Raw genomic sequence first — 18,999 nt, 5'->3', positions numbered from 1 at the left:
GAGTCATCTTGAAGTAAACTGGAATGCCATGTTTATCTTCCTCTCAACCAGCTTCCAGAACGACTTTTAGCTCAGTTGTACAACAGACGGCCTTACCCTTTAGTCTTTCAACAAACATCTCATTTAAGGTACCTAGACCCACACAAAAACACTTTCTGCCCTCCACATCCCACCGTTAAGGCTCCAACTACCTTTAATATGGCGGAGACCGAGCCTGCGCAGTACAAGCAGAGAAGGCAAATAACAGTTTCTGGAATAACGTTACATGCCCTTCTTCCGGTATGGAAGACTATACCATTCCCATACCCTATAATTCTGTTTGTTCTATTTCACACATACAATTTTCCGAGACAAGATGTTCTAATTTAAGTCACAAGAAGATTCGTCTCTCCCTATTCCTGTAACTGCTGCTTATATCGTCACGTCCCGGAAAGGTCCCTGTCTTCCCTGAATGGTCTCTACCAAGTTCACCTCCGGTTCTAGGTGTCATGGCTGCCCCGAGAGTCTAGGTAAGAGTTTGTTCCCGTGGTGCGGAGGGTCAAGGCCCACACCCGGAGACCTAGCGAGGTAAAGTTGCGTCTTGGTTGTAGAGACGACAACTTCTCCGCTTTCTCTGCAATGGCGGCGTCCGGGAGCGGTATGGCTCAGAAAACCTGGGAATTGGCCAACAATATGCAGGAAGCTCAGAGTATCGATGAAATCTACAAATACGACAAGAAACAGCAGCAAGAAATCCTGGCGGCGAAGCCCTGGACTAAGGAGTGAGGAGGTCCCTGGCGAGACGCAGGGGAGGGAAGGGTTGGCGGGAGTTTAAGAGACCCAGAGGGAGAGGGAGGTGAAAGGGGTGAAGAGCTTTCACCGACGGGGAGGGGAACAGAATATGCGCCTTGGATCTGCAAGTAGAGCCTAAGCCCTCCGCTGGGGCTTTGACTCCCCTTTCTGTCGCTTTAATCCATTTACCCCCGGATGATGTAAGGGGAGAACAACAAGCGGTGATTTAAGTTGTCACTTCTGAACATCCGTATTGTCATATATGCCGCACACCCTGCCTTGAACCCAGTGGCGACATGCACCTTATTTGGGTCTTCAGCTATTCCCTTACTGGGGACCGCAGTTGTTTTCAGAAATCGAGTCAGCAGCTCAAGGTCTCAAAAATAGCTATGAGCTATTTTCTTTTATTTTCTTTTTTAACTAGAGGTGGGTCCTCGCTATGTCGCTCAGGCTGATCCCGAGCTCCTGCCTTCAAGCGATCCTCCCACCTTGGCCTTCCAAAATGCTGGAATTACAGGCGTGAGGCCTGGGTCTATAATAGTTTTTTGATTGCTGATAATTATTTCGGAGGCACACGGAGGCTCTACCTGGTCTCTACAATGTTACTCCATCAGTTCCCATAAGCCAGAAATTTTAAAAATAGAGCTTAAGACTTTTTGCCCTTCAACAATACCCATTTTTCCCTGGGAGTGGTGACAAGTCGAGGGATCTTTACCCATAATATTTATGTTTTCCTGAGAGCATCTCCTGAGAGATTTCCTGCTCTCAGGAAAAGATAATTATTACGGGCTATGTTTGAGAGAGAGTAAAAGGAGCACAAAAGCTAATGGTTAGATAGAAATGAGAGCTGCAGTCAACAAGAGGACATACTTCTACTGCCTCACAGTTTTTTTTACAAAGCTAGCCTTGTCTCAGTATTCAGATTCCACAATGGTGAATTGCGGAAGCATCTAGCTAGAGATTTCCACGTCATTTAATCTTTATGACAACCCAGTACAGTATATCCATCCTTTTTTTACAAATTAAAAAACAAGCAAATACATTATGTAATTTATGATCACACTGAGATAAGTGAACTCTTAGCTGAGCAATAGTCAGACCTAAGATCAAACTTCACAGCTGTCACTAACTAGTTGACTGACCTTAGGAAATTTACTTATCCATCTTCATTTGTCATAGTATGGAAATAAGACCTACCTATTGGTATTGTCATAGAGATTAGGTGAGATAATGTATAAAAAGAGTCGTCTAGAATATATGTAATAGGAGCACAGTAACTTGTCTTTCTTCTTTTCTCCAGTAAAGGGAGAAGCCAAGATTTCGATTCATGTCTTGATTTCCAACATGAGGTCTACACATTTTTCAGCTTTTGGTTGAAATCTGGCAAAGCTTAGGAATTAAATTTGGATTCTTTCTGTGGGCAGACATCTAAAAAGGCTTTGTAGAGACGTTGACTGACTGCTCTGTAAGGCTGCTTAAGTTGCTTGGTTGTCTGCTTGTTTCTGTAGCAGGTTGTGCATTTTAGGTTTGTGTACTCTTAAATATTTGGAAACTGTCGGCCTGCTTCACTGTCTAATTGTGGCTCTAATTATATTCATCCTAGCTGTCTTGGGCTGCACTAATGAGACCAAAATGTAATTTTATTCAAGAGTTTAATTCACTGATGACCAACTCTGAAATAATGATCATAGAAGACTAGGATATTATGGCTACTTTTTAATTTGAGGCTGATATAACAGGGAAGCCCACCCTTCAACACTCTGTTCTTTGAGAGTAGGGTTAAGAGACAGGTTAATAATGCTGATAACAGCTAGCACTTATTAGGGTTCTAGTATGTGTAAGGTGCTAAGCTAAGCACTTTATATACATTATTTCATTTACTTTATCCTAATAACAATTATGACTATCCCTATTTACAGAAAAGGAAACCTAGGCATAGACATTACATGGTTGTCCCAATACCACAGCTAGGGAATGGCAATGTCAAGATTCAAACCTTAGCAGATGAATGTCAGAACCCACATTCTTAACCATTAGGCCAGAGGTTAGGCCTCAGAACAGTTAGGCACAACCATCCAAGCAGTCAGAATCCAAGATTGGGTGATTCCAGATTAATGGAGAAAAAGTCTATTGAACTGGTCATGTTACTTCCTTATTTAGCATATTAAAAAACTATTTCAGACTTTTCCCCTCCCCCAAGGGGGATGCATTGCAGGACTATAACATACTTATTGTTTCCAGCCTGCAAAAACTGTCCTTTTCTACTTTTTCTCCCCATAGTCTACACTCCCCTTCCATCGCTGTAAATTCCTTCAATACTTACTCTTTATCTTCATAAAAACTTTTCTGAAATTTTACTTTATATAAGAAATTTAATTACATTGTGATTTTGTTTTGCAGTCACCATTACTTTAAGTACTGCAAAATCTCGGCATTGGCTCTACTGAAGATGGTGATGCATGCCAGATCAGGAGGCAACTTGGAAGTGATGGGTCTGATGCTAGGAAAGGTGGATGGTGAAACCATGATCATTATGGACAGCTTTGCTTTGCCTGTGGAGGGCACTGAAACTCGAGTAAATGCTCAGGCTGCTGCATATGAATACATGGCTGCATACATAGAAAATGCCAAACAGGTAAAAATGTTGTTTCTTATAGTTTAGTAAGTGCAAGTTAGAGTCTCAAGGTGACTTTTGAGTTTCTAGACTTAAAATTATCCCCTTTATAGGAAATGTTATATTTAAATTTTAATGATTTATATGTAAAATGTACGAGATTAAAAGCCTGATAAGATTTATAGCATGGTTTTTTGTTTTTGTTTTTTGTGTTTTTTTTTTTCAAGACAGGGACTCACTCTGTTGCCCAGGCTAGAGTGCAGTGGCGTGATCTTGGCTCACTGCAACCTCCACCTCCTGGGCTCAAGCAATTCTCCCTCCTCAGCCTCCTGAGTAGCTGGGACTACAGGCGTGCACCAGTAGGCCTGGATAATTTTTGTATTTTTAGTAGAGATGGGTTTTGCCGTGTTGGCCTGACTGGTCTCAAACTCCTGACTTCAAGTGATCTGCCCACCTTGGCCTACCAAAGTGCTGGGATTACAGACATGAGCCACCATGCCCTTCCATAATTTTTGTATTTTTAGTAGAGACAGGTTTTCTCTGTGTTGGCCAGGACAGGAGTGTTGGCCACTCCTGTCCTCAAGTGATCCACCCACCTCAGCCTCCCAAAGTGCTGGGATTACAGGCATGAGCCACTGCACCCGGTCTATGGCATGGATTTTATTTTTTTTTAAATAAACTCTCACACTTATTACCAGATATGTGTTTAAAATAAAAAATTTGGAAACAATCTAACTCAGTTACTGAGTATAAAACTGGCTAAATAAATTATGGTATATTCCATCAGTGGACTGCCAGGCAGCCTTTAAAAGAAAAAAAGAAAAAAAGGTAACCGTCATGTATATTGATGACTTATGTGAAGCAAACTCCAAAGCAGTTTATTGAGTGAAAAAGCAAAGTGTAAAACATTATTATTGTTACGTGGTATGCTACTGTGTGTGTTTTTATCAATCTATATATATGCAAAGAATATGTATTCTGTATACAAAGAATATCTCTAAGGGTAAGCAATTGCCTATAGATTTCACATCTGGGCTGAAAAAACTGGGTAATTGAGGAGAAAGAGATGGGAAGGAGACTGGTTACCTTTATTGTACTGGTACCTTGTAAATTAATTAAAGAGTAATCTTAAACTTTTTTGCCCCTTCATTTGTTAGGTTGGCCGCCTTGAAAATGCAATCGGGTGGTATCATAGCCATCCTGGCTATGGCTGCTGGCTTTCTGGGATTGATGTTAGTACTCAGATGCTCAATCAGCAGTTCCAGGAACCATTTGTAGCAGTGGTGGTAAGAATTTTAAAACTAGTTTAATTAAGTTATTTATGAAGATTTGCTGAAGCAAGTATAATGAGAAATAATAACAGTGTAGTAAAGAGAAATTGCTCTGGTGTCAGTCTGCCTAGGTTTCAATGTGAATTCCATCTCCTAGAAGCTGAGACTTTGAGCAAGTGTTTTTAACCACTGTGTATCTCACTTCCCCCCTCTATAAAATGTGGATAGTCATAGCATCTATGTCTCAGTGCCAGCTCATCATAGGCATTCAATCAGTGTTGACTGATCTGAGATAAGCAGGAATTGCTAGAGCAGCTCTTATTATGTTCAGGGTGTTTTAAGTGCAATCCAGTTTTATGAGGAAGGTAGGAATTATTCATCTCTTAAAAGGAAAAAAGAAAACTTTAAAAAGAGATGAGCAAACCTTCAAATGATATTCTTAAATATTATAATAATTCTAATCTCTAAGTTAGCTGTGAGACACTTATATTACCCTCTTACTGAACTTCTTTGGTTTTTTGGTTTGTTTATTCTTATTTAGTTATTGTGTATGTATATAGTGTTATATGTATGTATACATTTCTAGGTTAATAATGTTTCAATAAAAGGCATACAGTTTTATATCAGTAAATATTAAATATATCTTTCTTATAGATTGATCCAACAAGAACAATATCTGCAGGGAAAGTGAATCTTGGCGCCTTTAGGACATACCCAAAGGTAACTTTTTTTTTTTTTTAAGAGATAGATAGAGTCTCACTGTGTTACCTAGGCTGGAGTACAGTGGCTATTCACAGGCATGATCATAGTGTACTACAGCCTTCATCTCCTAGGCTCAAGCCAACTCAGCCTCCCAAGTAGATGGGACTGTAGGAATGCTTAGTAATTTTTAAAATTATAAGTCCTTACATGTTTTAAATTCCAAATATTTGACTTATTATTAAAGACATTAGCAATATCTCTTTTTGTTAAAACAATTTAATAATATTTACAAAATAGTAAACTACCACAAGCTGTCCCTAGCAAAGGGTAATACATTTATGTTATATATTGTTAATTTTACTGGGAAAGCAGTCTTTAATAACCATCTGTGTGCCTGTGGCATTCTGACAGGTACTAGAGAAAAAACGAGCTAAATCTATAGGTCTGTTTCCTTCCCTGGCAGGAGCCTGCAATCTAAAATAGTTAATTAGAACAAAAGTACATCACCTAAGGAGAAGAAAAATAAATCTGTAAGCAAAATCCAGCCTATAGCCACCAAACAGGGTAGGGGGAAAGTAGAAACAGTATTTTTTTTTTTATTATTAGAATGCTCATGTTAAGTATTTGCCTCCCAAAATTAATAATCCTGTAATTAGAAAGCTGCATAGAAAACATGATGTTTTTCTCGTTTATATATATATTTTTTTAATCTTCTGTTTGCCTCATTTTTGTTTAGGGCTACAAACCTCCTGATGAAGGACCTTCTGAGTACCAGACTATCCCACTTAATAAAATAGAAGATTTTGGTGTACACTGCAAACAGTAAGTAATTTAAAAAGATATCTGGGCCAGGCATGGTGACTCACACCTATAATCCCAGCACTTTGGGAAGCCAAAGTGAAAGAATTGCTTGAGGACAGGAATTCAACACTAGCCTGGGCAACATAGTGAGACCCCATCTCTACAAAACATGTTATAAAAGTTAGCCAGATGAGGTGGCACAGTCCTATAGTCCCAGCACTCAGGAGGCTGAAAGAAACCATAGATATCAACCAGTCCAAGGCCCTTTTTTACAGATGAGAAAAAAAGCACAAAATACATTTCATGATAGCTTTTACAATAATAGTATATGAATTTAGGTGAATGTTTGCATTTTTTAATTTTTTTCTTTTGCATTTTTTATTAATGTTTCAAACTAGCATGTCATTTGCCTTTTACACAACCTAAACATTTTTTCAATGTACAAGATACTTGGCCTATATAAAATTATGACAAGATAAAGATGGGTTCAGGGCCAGCTGACACTAGCATGTCTGCAGCCCTCAAAATATATAATTTCTACTGAACAAAGATTCTTTCTAATCTTTGAAAGATTTGAAAGATTAAAGAAGCCATATTAAAAAGTTAAAGTTATAAAGTATAAGAATTCTTACTAAAAACCACTGTATTACATACCTTCCCCCACGACCCACAAGACATAGTCTTGCTCTGTTGCCCAGGCTGGAGTGCAGTAGCATGATCTTGGCTTACTGCAACCTCCACCACCTGGGTCCAAGCAATTCTCTTGCCTCAACATCCCAAGTAGCTGGGATTACAGGCGCATGCCACCACACCCAGCTAATTTTTGTATTTTTAGTAGAAACAGGGTTTCACCATGTCGGCCAGGCTGGTCTCAAACTCCTTACCTCGTGATCCACCTGCCTTGGCCTCCCAAAGTGCTGGGATTACAGGTGTGAGCCATCATGCCCAGCCTACATACTTTTTTTAATGGTGAATTTTATGATGTATGAATTATATCTTAAATTTTTTTAATGTTAAAGAAGTCAATGGGGACAGTTTTATCTACCTTCTAAAAATATCTCACCACCTCTCTTACTATCATTTTCACCCAAGCCACTGCCATCTGGAGCCTCAATCAAGCACTTGCTTTCTGGCAAGTCTTTCAGCTTGTGCCCTTCACTTCTTAAAGCTCTGTTTTCAGCCAGACTGATTCTGTTAAGATCTGTAAGTCAGATCATACTCTTCCTTTTCAGAATGACTTCCCATCTCACCAAGAACAAGATCCTTAGTCCTTATCACAGACTACACAACTCTATCACTGAACTTTTGCTGGTCTGCAATCCAGCCATATTGACTTCCTTATGGTTTGTCAAATGTGCCAGCAGGCTCATGGCTCAGGGCACTGGCACTTGCTGTTCCCTCTGCCTAGAACACTCTTATTTCCATGTGGCTCACTTAACTACTTTAAGCATTGAGTATCTGTTTACAGGGTCGTCCTAATAGAAAATGTTCATTAGTTCATTAGGCATGATCATGATGTACTATTTTATCTATGTAAAATAACACCTTCTGTTTCCTCTTTCCCTGCTTTTTCTTCTTAGCACTTGTAACCATCTGATATGTTTTGACATATTTTTTTCTGACCCCTTTAGAATGTGAACACAAATTTACTGCTGTATCCTTGGATTTGAAACAGGGCATACCACATAGAAGAGTGGGCACCAAAAAAAATTACTGCTTATAAATGATTATCTAGTGCCCCCTTTTCTCTGTACCACTTATCCCAACTTCAAAGAATACTTTGGCTACCAATGTGCTACTACTGCTCTTATTTTTCTGTTTAGAGGTTCTTAGAAAATTCTAGAATTTCTAAAATTGAATTTTTAAATATATGTGGTTTTCAATAATCTCTGACATATTTCTGTAAATACAATTCTCTTCCTTTGTTTTTTGGTTTCTGTTTTTTTATTTGAGATGGAGTCTCACTAGGTTGGCCAGGGACTACAGGCACACCATCGTGCCCGGTTATAGAAAAAATACATATTCAGATAGAGGTTTAGTGTTAATTATTTAATTTGCCCTATTAAAAGGAATTTAAATAATTCCTGTTTGAGAGACTTGCTCCTAAGCCTGGAAACACCTTTGCTGTGATACTTTAATCTTCAGAGGAACTCTCAATTTTTTTTATTTATATTGAGTTGCAGTGGTATCAAAGGTTTATACTTTGAAACAAAAAAGATTGAGATACTTTATGTTTTCTGTATTCAAACAGATCTAATTTCCCTGTTTGTCTATTTCATTAGTTTATCCTTCTGTCTTCTTTAAATAACTTTTTTTAAAAGATCTTGTTGCATACCAAGCCTTAAATAACTTTCTTTTGTCTAATACCTTACCTTGCCACTCTGAAATATGAGCCTACCAAAGAGGGATAGCTACTTTGCTGGCAGCCTACATTGCTAAAGACTAGAATTTTGAACCTAGAATTGCTAGAATATTCAAAAATGATCTTTTTTTTTTTTGAGACGGAGTCTCGCTCTGTCGCCCAGGCTGGAGTGCAGTGGTGCGATCTCGGCTCACTGCAAGCTCCGCCTCCCAGGTTCACGCCATTCTCCTGCCTCAGCCTCCCGAGTAGCTGGAACTACAGGCGCCTGCCACCACGCCCGGCTAATTTTTTGTATTTTTAGTAGAGATGGGATTTCACCGTGTTAGCCAGGATGGCCTGGATCTCCTGACCTCGTGATCTGCCCACCTCAGCCTCCCAAAGTGCTGGGATTACAGGCATGAGCCACCATGCCCAGCTCAAAAATGTTCTTTTTTGTGTGTGTGATGGAGTCGCACACTGTTGCCCAGGCTGCAGTACAGTTGCGCCGTCACGGCTCACTGCAACCTCTGCCTCCCAGGTTCAAGTGATTCTCCTGCCTCAGCCTCCAAAGTAGCTGGGATTACAAGCACGCACCACCACACCCAGCTAATTTTTGTATTTTTAGTAGAGACAGGGTTTCACCATGTTGGCCAGGCTGGTCTCGAACTCCTGACCTCAGGTGATCTGCCTGCCTCAGCCTCCCAAAGTGCTGGGATTACAGGCATGAGCCACTGCGCCCAGCATGATGTCTTTAATTTATTATGTTTTATTTCTTCACTGCTGAACTTTAATCAGTAAACATTTTTGCACTTTGGGAGTCTGAGGTGGGTGGATCACTTGAGGTCAGGCGTTCGAGACCAGCCTGGACAACATGGTGAAACCCCATCCCTGCTAAAAATACAAAAAATTAGCTGGGCATGGTGGTGGGCACCTATAATCCCAGCTACTCGGGAGGCTACGGCAGGACGATCACTTAAACCTGGGAGGCAAACGTTGCAGTGAGCCCAGATTGTGCCACTGCACACCAGCCTAAGTGACAGAGCGAGATGCGGCTCAGAAAAAGCAGTCTGTTTTTAAAAGGGTGCCCATGTGTCTTTATCTTTTGCACCACTAACCTCTGAGTCTGAACCTCTCTCTCTTCTCATCTGCCCTTCTGCAGTGGCTTCCTTTGTGGAATCCCTGCCTCTAGTTTCTCTCCTGTAACATCTCCCAATGGTACTGCCACAGCCAGGCTTCTATAAAACACCCGTTTGACTGTATTATTACTCTACTCAAGTACCTTCCATTCTACTCAAGCACCTTCCAAGAGTCCCAGGTATCTACAGGATAAAGTTTAAATTTCTTTCTTTTTTTTTTTTTTAAAACAGAGTCTCGCTCTTGTGCAGGCTGTAGTGCAATGGCGCGATCTTCGCTCACTGCAACCTCCACCTCCTGGGTTCAAGTGATTCTTCTGCCTCTGCCTCCCAAAGTTTGGCCGGGTACTGTGGCTCCCAGCACTTTGGGAGGCCAAGGCAGGCAGATCACCTGAGGTTGGGAGTTCAAGACCAGCCTGACCAACATCGTGAAACCCCATCTCTACTAAAAATACAAAAATTAGCTGGGCGTGGTGGAGGGTGCCTGTAGTCCCAGCTACTTGGGAGGCTGAGGCAGGAGAATCGCTTGAACTCAGGAAGCAGAGGTTATGGTGAGCTGTGATCGCGCCATTGCACTCCAGCCTGGGCAACCAAGCAAGACTCCATCTCAAAAAAAAAAAAAAAAATGTTCTTAACCTTTTATGTAACATCCTTCACCACCTAGACCCCAGCATAGCTTTCTAGCTTCCCCTCACATAATTCTTCTCTTGCTAAATTTTCCAGCTAAACCCATTGCCTTATTATCCCTTACATGTCTTTCCTTTTCGTGTGTTGATGCTCTCTGCCTAATGCCCTCCTTGCTCTCCACATATCCGTACCATAGACTCAAAAATGGTTACCCTACACCTTGCCTTTTCCCTGAGGCTTCTCAGGCAGTTCTAGCTCCAAGTGATCACTTGAGCTCCTCTATATGAAGAATGCTTATTAATCTCTAACCTTTAGTTGGTAGGTGATTCATTTTATATAGCACTGTAGCATCACTTACTGTTATTCAATGTATATCTTCATATTTAATTTTTTTGTGGGTTTAGACCACATCCCCCATATAAATGTTGAGTTCCTTAAGGTAAAGATGTCTCTTATCCTTTTTTATATCCGTTGATACACGAAGCATGTGTAAGTTTAAGATGTAAGTTTACATCTTAAAAATACATATATTTTTCAGACATTTAACTAGATTTTTCCTTACTATGCCCTGATGATAAATTAGGCACCTTTGAAAGTGGGACCAATTACTTTGGATGCCTTAAGGACCTACCTTAAAATTTGCTTTTCAAAAAGCAGTAGGTCCTAACTGGGGAATTAGGAAGGGAATAATGGAATCCACATGTCATTTTTATTATTTAAAGAGACTAACAAAAATTATAGTTGACTCTAGAGAGGCAGCTCATTAAGTTTATGTGCTGTTGGCTTAATTTATGAACTCAGTAACAGGAATAAACTTGTCATTCAGAAGTTCTGACTGGTTGTTAATAACATTTTGGGAATTTCTGGGCTCTACAGAAAAAAAGGAATAAAACAAGAAGTTTAGTAGGAGATTTGGATCCACAACCCTTGAAGTGTGAGGAAACCATGGTTAGCTCTTGCCTCATTGGAATAAAAACTAAAACATGAATATTTGAGAATAAAGTGTAATTCACTTAAAACTAGCCATAACTTTTATGTGATGTAGTTGAATATTTTTTTTTACTTACTAAATTTTGTGCTTTTATTTCATAGATATTATGCCTTAGAAGTCTCATATTTTAAATCCTCTTTGGATCGCAAATTGCTCGAGCTGTTGTGGAATAAATATTGGGTGAATACGTTGAGTTCCTCTAGCTTGCTTACTGTAAGTACTATACTTGTAAGGAATGCATTTGAATTTTATCTAAGCTCCATAGACCTTTAATATCTCAAACACTGTTTCACAGAAAGGCTGTACCTGACTTGGCCAAGACACCAGGGCTAGGGTGGGATTCTGCACCACCAGAGCTGGATTAGGATGCTAGGCCAATTCAGGATCTGTGTCATGACTCACAGAGACCAAGTCTAAGTAGCAAATAGAGTGTCCAGATCAGGGTGAGATCTGCCCCTGCCATAAAGAGATTTACGGATAAAAAAAAAATACACATACTGATTTTTGTGTGTCAAGTGTCTCAGCTTGGACTCTTGATTACAAGTAACAGGATACCTAATGAAACTAGCTTAAACAAGAAAGGGAATTGTCTAAGTTGCAAAGTTGAGGAATAGGGCTTAACTCAGGCACAGCTAAGTTTGCATTCAAACAATATTATGAGGTCTTGGTTTTTTTTCTCTCTCTTAGCATTGATTTCATCTTAGTTACCACTACTTTTAGGCTTCATGTGAAAGCAAGACAGCAGCTTTAGCTTTAGACCTCCAAGCCTCTCAGTTTCATGTTCAAAGAGAAGATCAAGATACACACACACACACATACTCAAACACACACTCACATATTCCCAGGCAAAACTTCATTGTGTCTGACTGGCTTTACTTAATCACATACCTATCTTTAGGCCTGGTGTGGGCCAACTGAATAAGCTTGATGAGTGGCTAGGGCCACAGCAAGTGCTTTACTGCTGGGCCACATCGTAGAAAACTCCTTCAGGAGCTCAAGGACTAAAAATGGGTAAGGAGAGGTTCCCACAGGGAATCAGAATAGCATTACTTTAAAGCAGTAGATACTGGGAGACACATCGCAGTATATATCTATATAGTGGTTAGAACCACAGGATTTAGAATTAAATAAACTGGGTTTGGAGAATATGAGCTACAGCAGCAGGAGTCATAGCAGGACCAGCACTTAGAAGTTTCTTACGCTCTTTGATCGAGTATTGGTTGAAAGGAGTACAGCTGAAACTGTAACCAAAGGAGGCATTACACTTCCAGAAAAATCTTAAGGTAAAGCATTGCTAGCAACGGTAGTAGCTGTTGGATTGAGCTTTCAAGGAAAAGGTGGATTCAGCCAGTTAATGTGAAAGTTAGAGATAAAGAATTATTCTCCCAGAATATGGAGGCACCAAAGTAGAGAACTACTTTGCCACTCTTCAGGTTTATTCAGTTGACCTGGAAGGCCAAGGATTTGATTTTTTTTTTTTTTTTTTTTTTTTTTTTGAGACAGGGTCTCTGTCTGTTGTCCAGGCTAATGTGGTGGCACGATCTCAGCTCACTGCAGCCTCAACCTCCCAGGCTTGAGCGATCCTCCCACCTCAGCCTCCCAAGTAGCTGGTATTACAAGGGTGAGCCACCACACCTGGCTAATTTTTGTATCTTTTTGTGGAGACAGGGTTTTGCCATGTTGCCCAAGCTGGCTTCATGAACTCCTAGGTTTGAGCAATCTGCCCGCCTTGGCCTCCCAAAGTGCTAGCATTACAGGCTGTGAGCCACCATGCCTAGCCAGATTATTTCTTATTTAGAGATGCTGACATTCTTAGAAAGTATGTAGACTGAAGTAAATCACTATTGAAATGCCATCAACATGAAGCTGCTCATTGCACTTAAGTTCTGAAATATTTAATTATGTAAATTTCCATGTCTCTTCTATAATAAATGGTATCTATACTAAAAAATAAAATTGACTTTGAAAACAACTCTGTCACTTTACTAGTTCTGAGTGACTTTCAGAAAGTTATTTAATGTGACTAAGCATTTCTTTGTTGTGAAATGGTGATATACTACATACATCATTAAGTACTCTGAGAGAATTAAATGGGCTACTTTATATAAAGCAATTAGTAAAGTGTCTGGCATATAATAAAGCCTCAGTAAATGATTTTTTTTTAATTTGGTGCATTATATTCATGGGAAAAGACTTCACTTAAGCCTGTTATTTACTGGATTTTTTTTTAGGCTAGTCAAGTGAAGCAGTGTATTTACTGTTATTTTAAATACAACTCTGACAAGCTTTCTGTTCTTTTTTTTCTTTTTTCCTTTTTTTTTAAATTTTATTTTATTTTGAGACAGGATCTCACTCTGTTGCCCAGGCTGAAGTACAGTGGTACAATCACATCTCACTATAGCCTGGACCTCCTGGACTTAGGTGATTTTCCCACCTCAGCCTCCTGAGTAGCTGGGACTACAGGGATGTACACCACCATGCCTGACTAATTTTCTGTATTTTTTCATAGAGACAGGGTTTCACCATGTTGTCCAGGGTGGTCTGGAGCTCCTGGGCACAAGTCTTCTACCCACCTCGGCCTCACAAAGTGCTGGGATTACAGGCATGAGCCATGGCAACCAGCATTTGTTCTTATTTCTTATCTTTAGTAGTCAGAAGTAGCAAATTAGGATGGAGAATGATCATAATAGCAAATATGTGTTACATGCTTCCTATGTGCCAGACACTGCTAAGTGCTTTATATGTGTTGTTTCCTTAGAGGCAAGTATACTAATAGCAGCCAGAAGTGACACCTGATGGCAAGGGGAGAAAACACTGTAAGACCAGAGCAGTCTGAACCTTTGTATAAGGCAAGCAGATCTACCTACTCAGCCCAATGTCTGTCCCTGTATTCCAGCACTGCATAGATGAGGACATTAATAATCAAGAAAAGGTTAAATTACATTTCTGCCTTTTTTTTGTTTTATGTATAGTACATTGCAGCATTTTAAGAACAAATATGTAGACATATGTTCAACTTCTCTCTTCCCCCAGCTAAGGAAGTTCATTATAGCATGTAACCTAAGTTATTTTCTAATTTAAGAAATTAGTTTACTATATTCATTTTGTGTACATTTGAAATGTAATTGGATATCTTTTATTGTCATTTTAATAGTATAACTATTTCTGGTAGCCTATATTTTTATGGCTTAAATAGCTCTATAAACTTTAGGGTTTTTTCCAAGTCTGCGGGAGGAAAAACATACTGGTTTCCTAAACCATTTAGATCCAGACAAAATGAATATACTTGCATCTTTTAAAAATACTAAGTTTGTAAAAGTCACTGGAAGAACTGGTATGGCAGCAAATAACTTTTCTTGTTTGGTGACTGACTGTCTTTCCTTGCAAGCTGAGCAAATAGAATGACATGCTACTTTTTGCCAACTAGTTTATTTCCTCTTCACACTCTTCTATTGAAGATCTAGGAAAGAAATATAATGTATACTTAATAACTTTGTGAAATTTTTTTGTGTGTTTTAGACTACAATTAAAAAAGTATACCCCATAAAAATATTGGTAAAATATGTAATATTATAGTTTTTCAAATGTAGGTATACATGTAAGCATATAGCAATGCTCTGTAATTGTGGTTAAAGCTAAATGAAGAGATTATAAATGTGTTTGTTTTCTTCTTTATATTGCTCTACATTTTCCAAATTTTTTTGTATAATTATTAATTTTGTAACCAGAAAAGATTTTTTGTTTGTTTGTTTGTTTGTTTTTTAAAGACAGAGTTTTGCTCTTGTTGCCCAGGCTAGAGTACAATGGCACGATTTCGGCTCACTGCAACCTCCGCCTCCTGGGTTCAAGTGATTCTCCTGCCTCAGCCTCCCAAGTAGCTGGGATTACAGGCTCCTGCCACCACGCCCAGCTATTTTTTTTTGTATTTTTAGTAGAGATGGGGTTTCATCTTGTTGGCCAGGCTGGTCTCAAACTCCTGACCTCAGGTGATCCACCTGCCTCAGCCTCTCAAAATGCGGATTATAGGCATGAGCCACCGCGCCCGACCCAGAAAAGCTTTTAAAATGTTATTTTTATCAATATTGTCATAAGTACTAATTCTAAAAGTTCAACAAAAATAATAGCAAAATTAGCTAATATTACTAAGCCTTTACTAGGTGTCATGGACAGTGCCAAAAACTTTATATGCATTACTTCATTTAATTTTCACTGTAGCTCTAAGGTAGGAATTATCGACTCCCTTACCATTTTCAGAAGAGAACCTGGAGGCATACTTCAGGCCTTCAACTAATCTGCCATACTTCCAGAACTTGGACTTAGGTCTGTATACTTGACAGCCTCCCATAATAACAAATATTAGATTTAAGCAGTCAAGGAGAAAAATTCCAAGTAATCTTGAAATTATAAAAGGGAAAACATCTATCTACTCTTGAACTACCTGAATTTGGAAGCAGATTTGCAAATGTAATTTGATTTCTCTTCTCACTGACTATTCACTCAGATTTTATAGTGGAATTCTTTGCAAATGAAATATTCTTTGTAGGAAATTAGTTTACATTAAAATAGATTTTTTAAATGGTAGACTTATGTTTTGTAGTGACACAATACCATTTTCCCCACAGAATGCAGACTATACCACTGGTCAGGTCTTTGATTTGTCTGAAAAGTTAGAGCAGTCAGAAGCCCAGCTGGGACGAGGGAGTTTCATGCTGGGTTTGGAAACGCATGACAGAAAATCAGAAGACAAACTTGCCAAAGCTACGAGAGACAGGTAAGAGTAAATCTGTAAGATTCTTGTTGCCCCTAACTCTTTTTCTTTCAAAATTTGCAAACAATAGTAGGATTCAGATTCCTTATGGCTCAACTTAGTTACGACTTAGAACGGTACCTGAATATTAACTTCTTGGAAACTTTAGGAGCTGTCAGACACAAGTTTTAACTTTGAAAAATTTAGGATACATCAGGTAAGAACATTAAAAGGCTTAAATCAAAGATCTAAGCAGTGTTATGGAACACTCCCAGTCACCTTTTCTAAGTTCAACTAGAAAGTGTAACAAAACCAGCCCTTCAGTGGATCTTTAAAGTGTGTGTGTGTGTGTGTGTGTGTGTGTGTGTGTGTGTAAGTAACTAGGATTTCTTTTTTTTGAGACAGAGTCTTGCTCTGTCACCCAGGCTGGAGTACAGTGGTACAATGGTGTGATCTTGGCTCACTGCAACCTCCGCCTACTGGATGCAAGCAATTCTCCTGCCTCAGCCTCCTAGGTAACTGGGAATATAGGCACCCACCATCATGCTTGGCTAATTTTTTTGTATTTTTTGTAGAGATGGGGTTTCACCATGTTGGCCAGGCTGGTCTTGAACTCCTGACCTCAGGTGATCCACCCACCTGGGCCTCCCAAAGTGCTGGGATTACAGGCACGAACCACCGCGCCCAGCCAAAATTAGGATTTCTTAAATTTATAATATTTTAATATTCAATAAAGCTTTAAATCCTAAGATATTACGGAAGTGATTGTCTCTCTCTCAAATTGTGCTTCTAAAACAGTAATTTAGTATCCCAAATTTTACTACCAAAGATTTTATTAGGAACAAATTTGGGATATGTTCTCTAATAACTTATGAAATAATTATGTGGACCTTCAGATATATAGGCTATACAAAGTTGCATAGATTAACAACATTTACTTTCACAGAAATTTGAATTTTAGGCTGGGCACAGTGGCTCACACCTGTAATCCCAGCACTTTGGGAGGCCAAGGCGGGCAGATCACCTGAGGTCAGGAGTTCAAGACCAGCCTGGCCAACATGGTAAAAGCCCGTCTCTACTAAAAATACAAAAATTAGCCAGGCGTGGTGGCGGGCGCCTGTAATCCCAGCTACTCGGGAGGCCGTGGCAGGAGCATCGCCTCAACCCAGGAGGTGGAGATTGCAGTGAGCCAAGATGGCGCCATTTCACTCCAGCCTGGCCAACAAGAGTGAACCTCTGTCTCAAAAAAAGAAAGAAAGAAAAGAAATTTGAATTGTAATGCAATAATTAGGGGCAGAAAGGAAGGGAGAACTACATTGACTTCTATACACACTTACATGTTGGTATCTATTTTAAGAACTGGTTTGGTTTATAGGGAAAAGAGGAGAAAAGGGTCCCTGAAGTGTATCCTGGGATTGGAGGTCATTTTGGGTTAGCCTTATTTCACTGCCATCTACTCAGTGGGTTTTTAGAAGGTAGAGCTAGTGGCCTGCATAAAAGTTGCATTTTTCGGCTGGGCATGGTGACACATGCTTATAATACCAGCACTTTGGGAGGCCAAGGCAGGCATATTGCTTGAGCTCAAGAGTTCAAAACCAGCCTGGGCAACATGGCAAAACCCCATCTCTGCAAAAATTACGAAAAAAATTAGCTGGGCATGGTGGCACACATCTGTGGTTCCAGCTACTTAGGAGCCTGAGGCACAAGAATCACTGGAGCCTAGGAGGCAGAGGTTGCGGTGACCCATGATTGTGCCACTGCACTCCAGCCTGGGTGACAGAGTGAGACACTGTCTCCAAAAAAAAGTATTTTTCGTTGGCATTAGTTGTCATTTTAGATACTTGCTTTGAGTGTGTTTTGTTCCTCTGTCTTTATGTATGTAATTTATCAGTTTATCTACATTTATTTCTCAATGTCTTATGAAGCAAAAATTTTACTATGGCAATGTCTTCAATTATATAAGAAATAGAACAGAAGTAGTAATCAAAAGTAGAGTATTTTCCTTTTTGCGGTAGCTTTACAAGAATTGCATCTCTTCTGAATATTGATGGGGTTTTTTCATTGCTTTTTGCCTTATACTTTTTATCATTTCTAAAATCTAAGGCCTTCACCCGCTAATCTAACTTTGACTTCTAATTGTTGGAGGACAATTGCTTGTGATTATTTCAGGAAAAAAAATAGTATTCTTCAAAATTATTTTTCAAATTATCCCAAGTAATAAACAAGGAATAACAGATTATAATGTAATATAATATTGGAATCAATCTCTAATTACAGGTTTGTATAATTTTACTCACCTTCTAAAACAGAACAATTGTATCAAATTTTATGTGTCATTCTCTTGTGAAAGTTCTAGTAAGTAATGAAATGGTTAAAAAGACATGTGGAAGACTAATAAAATAACAAGGGAAAACTTCACATTGGGGTGGTTTGAGAAGTATGAATAAAACCAAACTCATTGGAGTTACATGGATGGATTGGGGCTGATCTTGTGTGTTTGAAATAGTTTTCAATTTATGACATCATGTGATGTGTGTTTTGTTTTCCAGCTGTAAAACTACCATAGAAGCTATCCATGGATTGATGTCTCAGGTTATTAAGGATAAACTGTTTAATCAAATTAACATCTCTTAAACGGTCTCTGAGAAGTACTTTACCTGAAAGACAGTATAAGAAAAATATTCAAGTAACACTTTAAAACCAGTTACCCAAAATCTGATTAGAAGTATAAGGTGCTCTGAAGTGTCCTAAATATTAACATCCTGTAATAAAACTCTTTAAAATGAAATTGTCCTTTCATTTTTTTGTGGGAAGATTCACAATATTTTTCTAGTATCCATTATGGTTCCTGAATATGAGAGAAAATATATTTATTAGAACTTTCTATTTTTAAGAGTTTAGACTAACTAAATTAGTCAAAGAATTTCAGCATTTCACTTGCCATACTGTCAGAACCACTTTTCAATTTGTCCCTTCTTTTGACTGTCTATAAGTAAAATAT

The 18,999-nt window shown here is 39.0% G+C and overlaps 1 protein-coding gene across 6 annotated transcripts; it reads left to right on the top strand.

The window, feature by feature from the left end:
• The first annotated feature begins 475 nt into the window (after positions 1-475).
• COPS5 (COP9 signalosome subunit 5) lies at positions 476-18,786 on the top strand. 6 transcript variants are annotated; one of them, XR_012416462.1, is made up of 9 exons: positions 476-509; positions 3,172-3,406; positions 4,543-4,671; positions 5,311-5,376; positions 6,095-6,180; positions 11,353-11,464; positions 14,010-14,183; positions 15,874-16,022; positions 18,548-18,786. XR_012416462.1 is itself a non-coding variant. In XM_005563482.4 (8 exons), the coding sequence occupies exons 2-8, from the start codon at positions 3,221-3,223 to the stop codon at positions 18,630-18,632; spliced, it is 813 nt and encodes a 270-aa protein (XP_005563539.1). In that variant the 5' UTR covers positions 476-509; positions 3,172-3,220; the 3' UTR covers positions 18,633-18,786. The 6 variants fall into 6 exon arrangements, 3 of the variants coding, with proteins under 3 accessions (XP_005563539.1, XP_015310416.1, XP_045255060.1); XR_012416460.1 differs by having other exon boundaries at positions 486-761; XR_012416461.1 differs by having other exon boundaries at positions 486-769.
• The last annotated feature ends 213 nt before the right edge of the window (positions 18,787-18,999 follow it).

This window comes from Macaca fascicularis, chromosome 8 (assembly GCF_037993035.2).
Source record: "Macaca fascicularis isolate 582-1 chromosome 8, T2T-MFA8v1.1".
NCBI lineage: Eukaryota > Metazoa > Chordata > Mammalia > Primates > Cercopithecidae > Macaca > Macaca fascicularis.
Note: the sequence above shows the minus strand (reverse complement) of the source record. Positions and strands in the feature narration are given on the sequence as shown.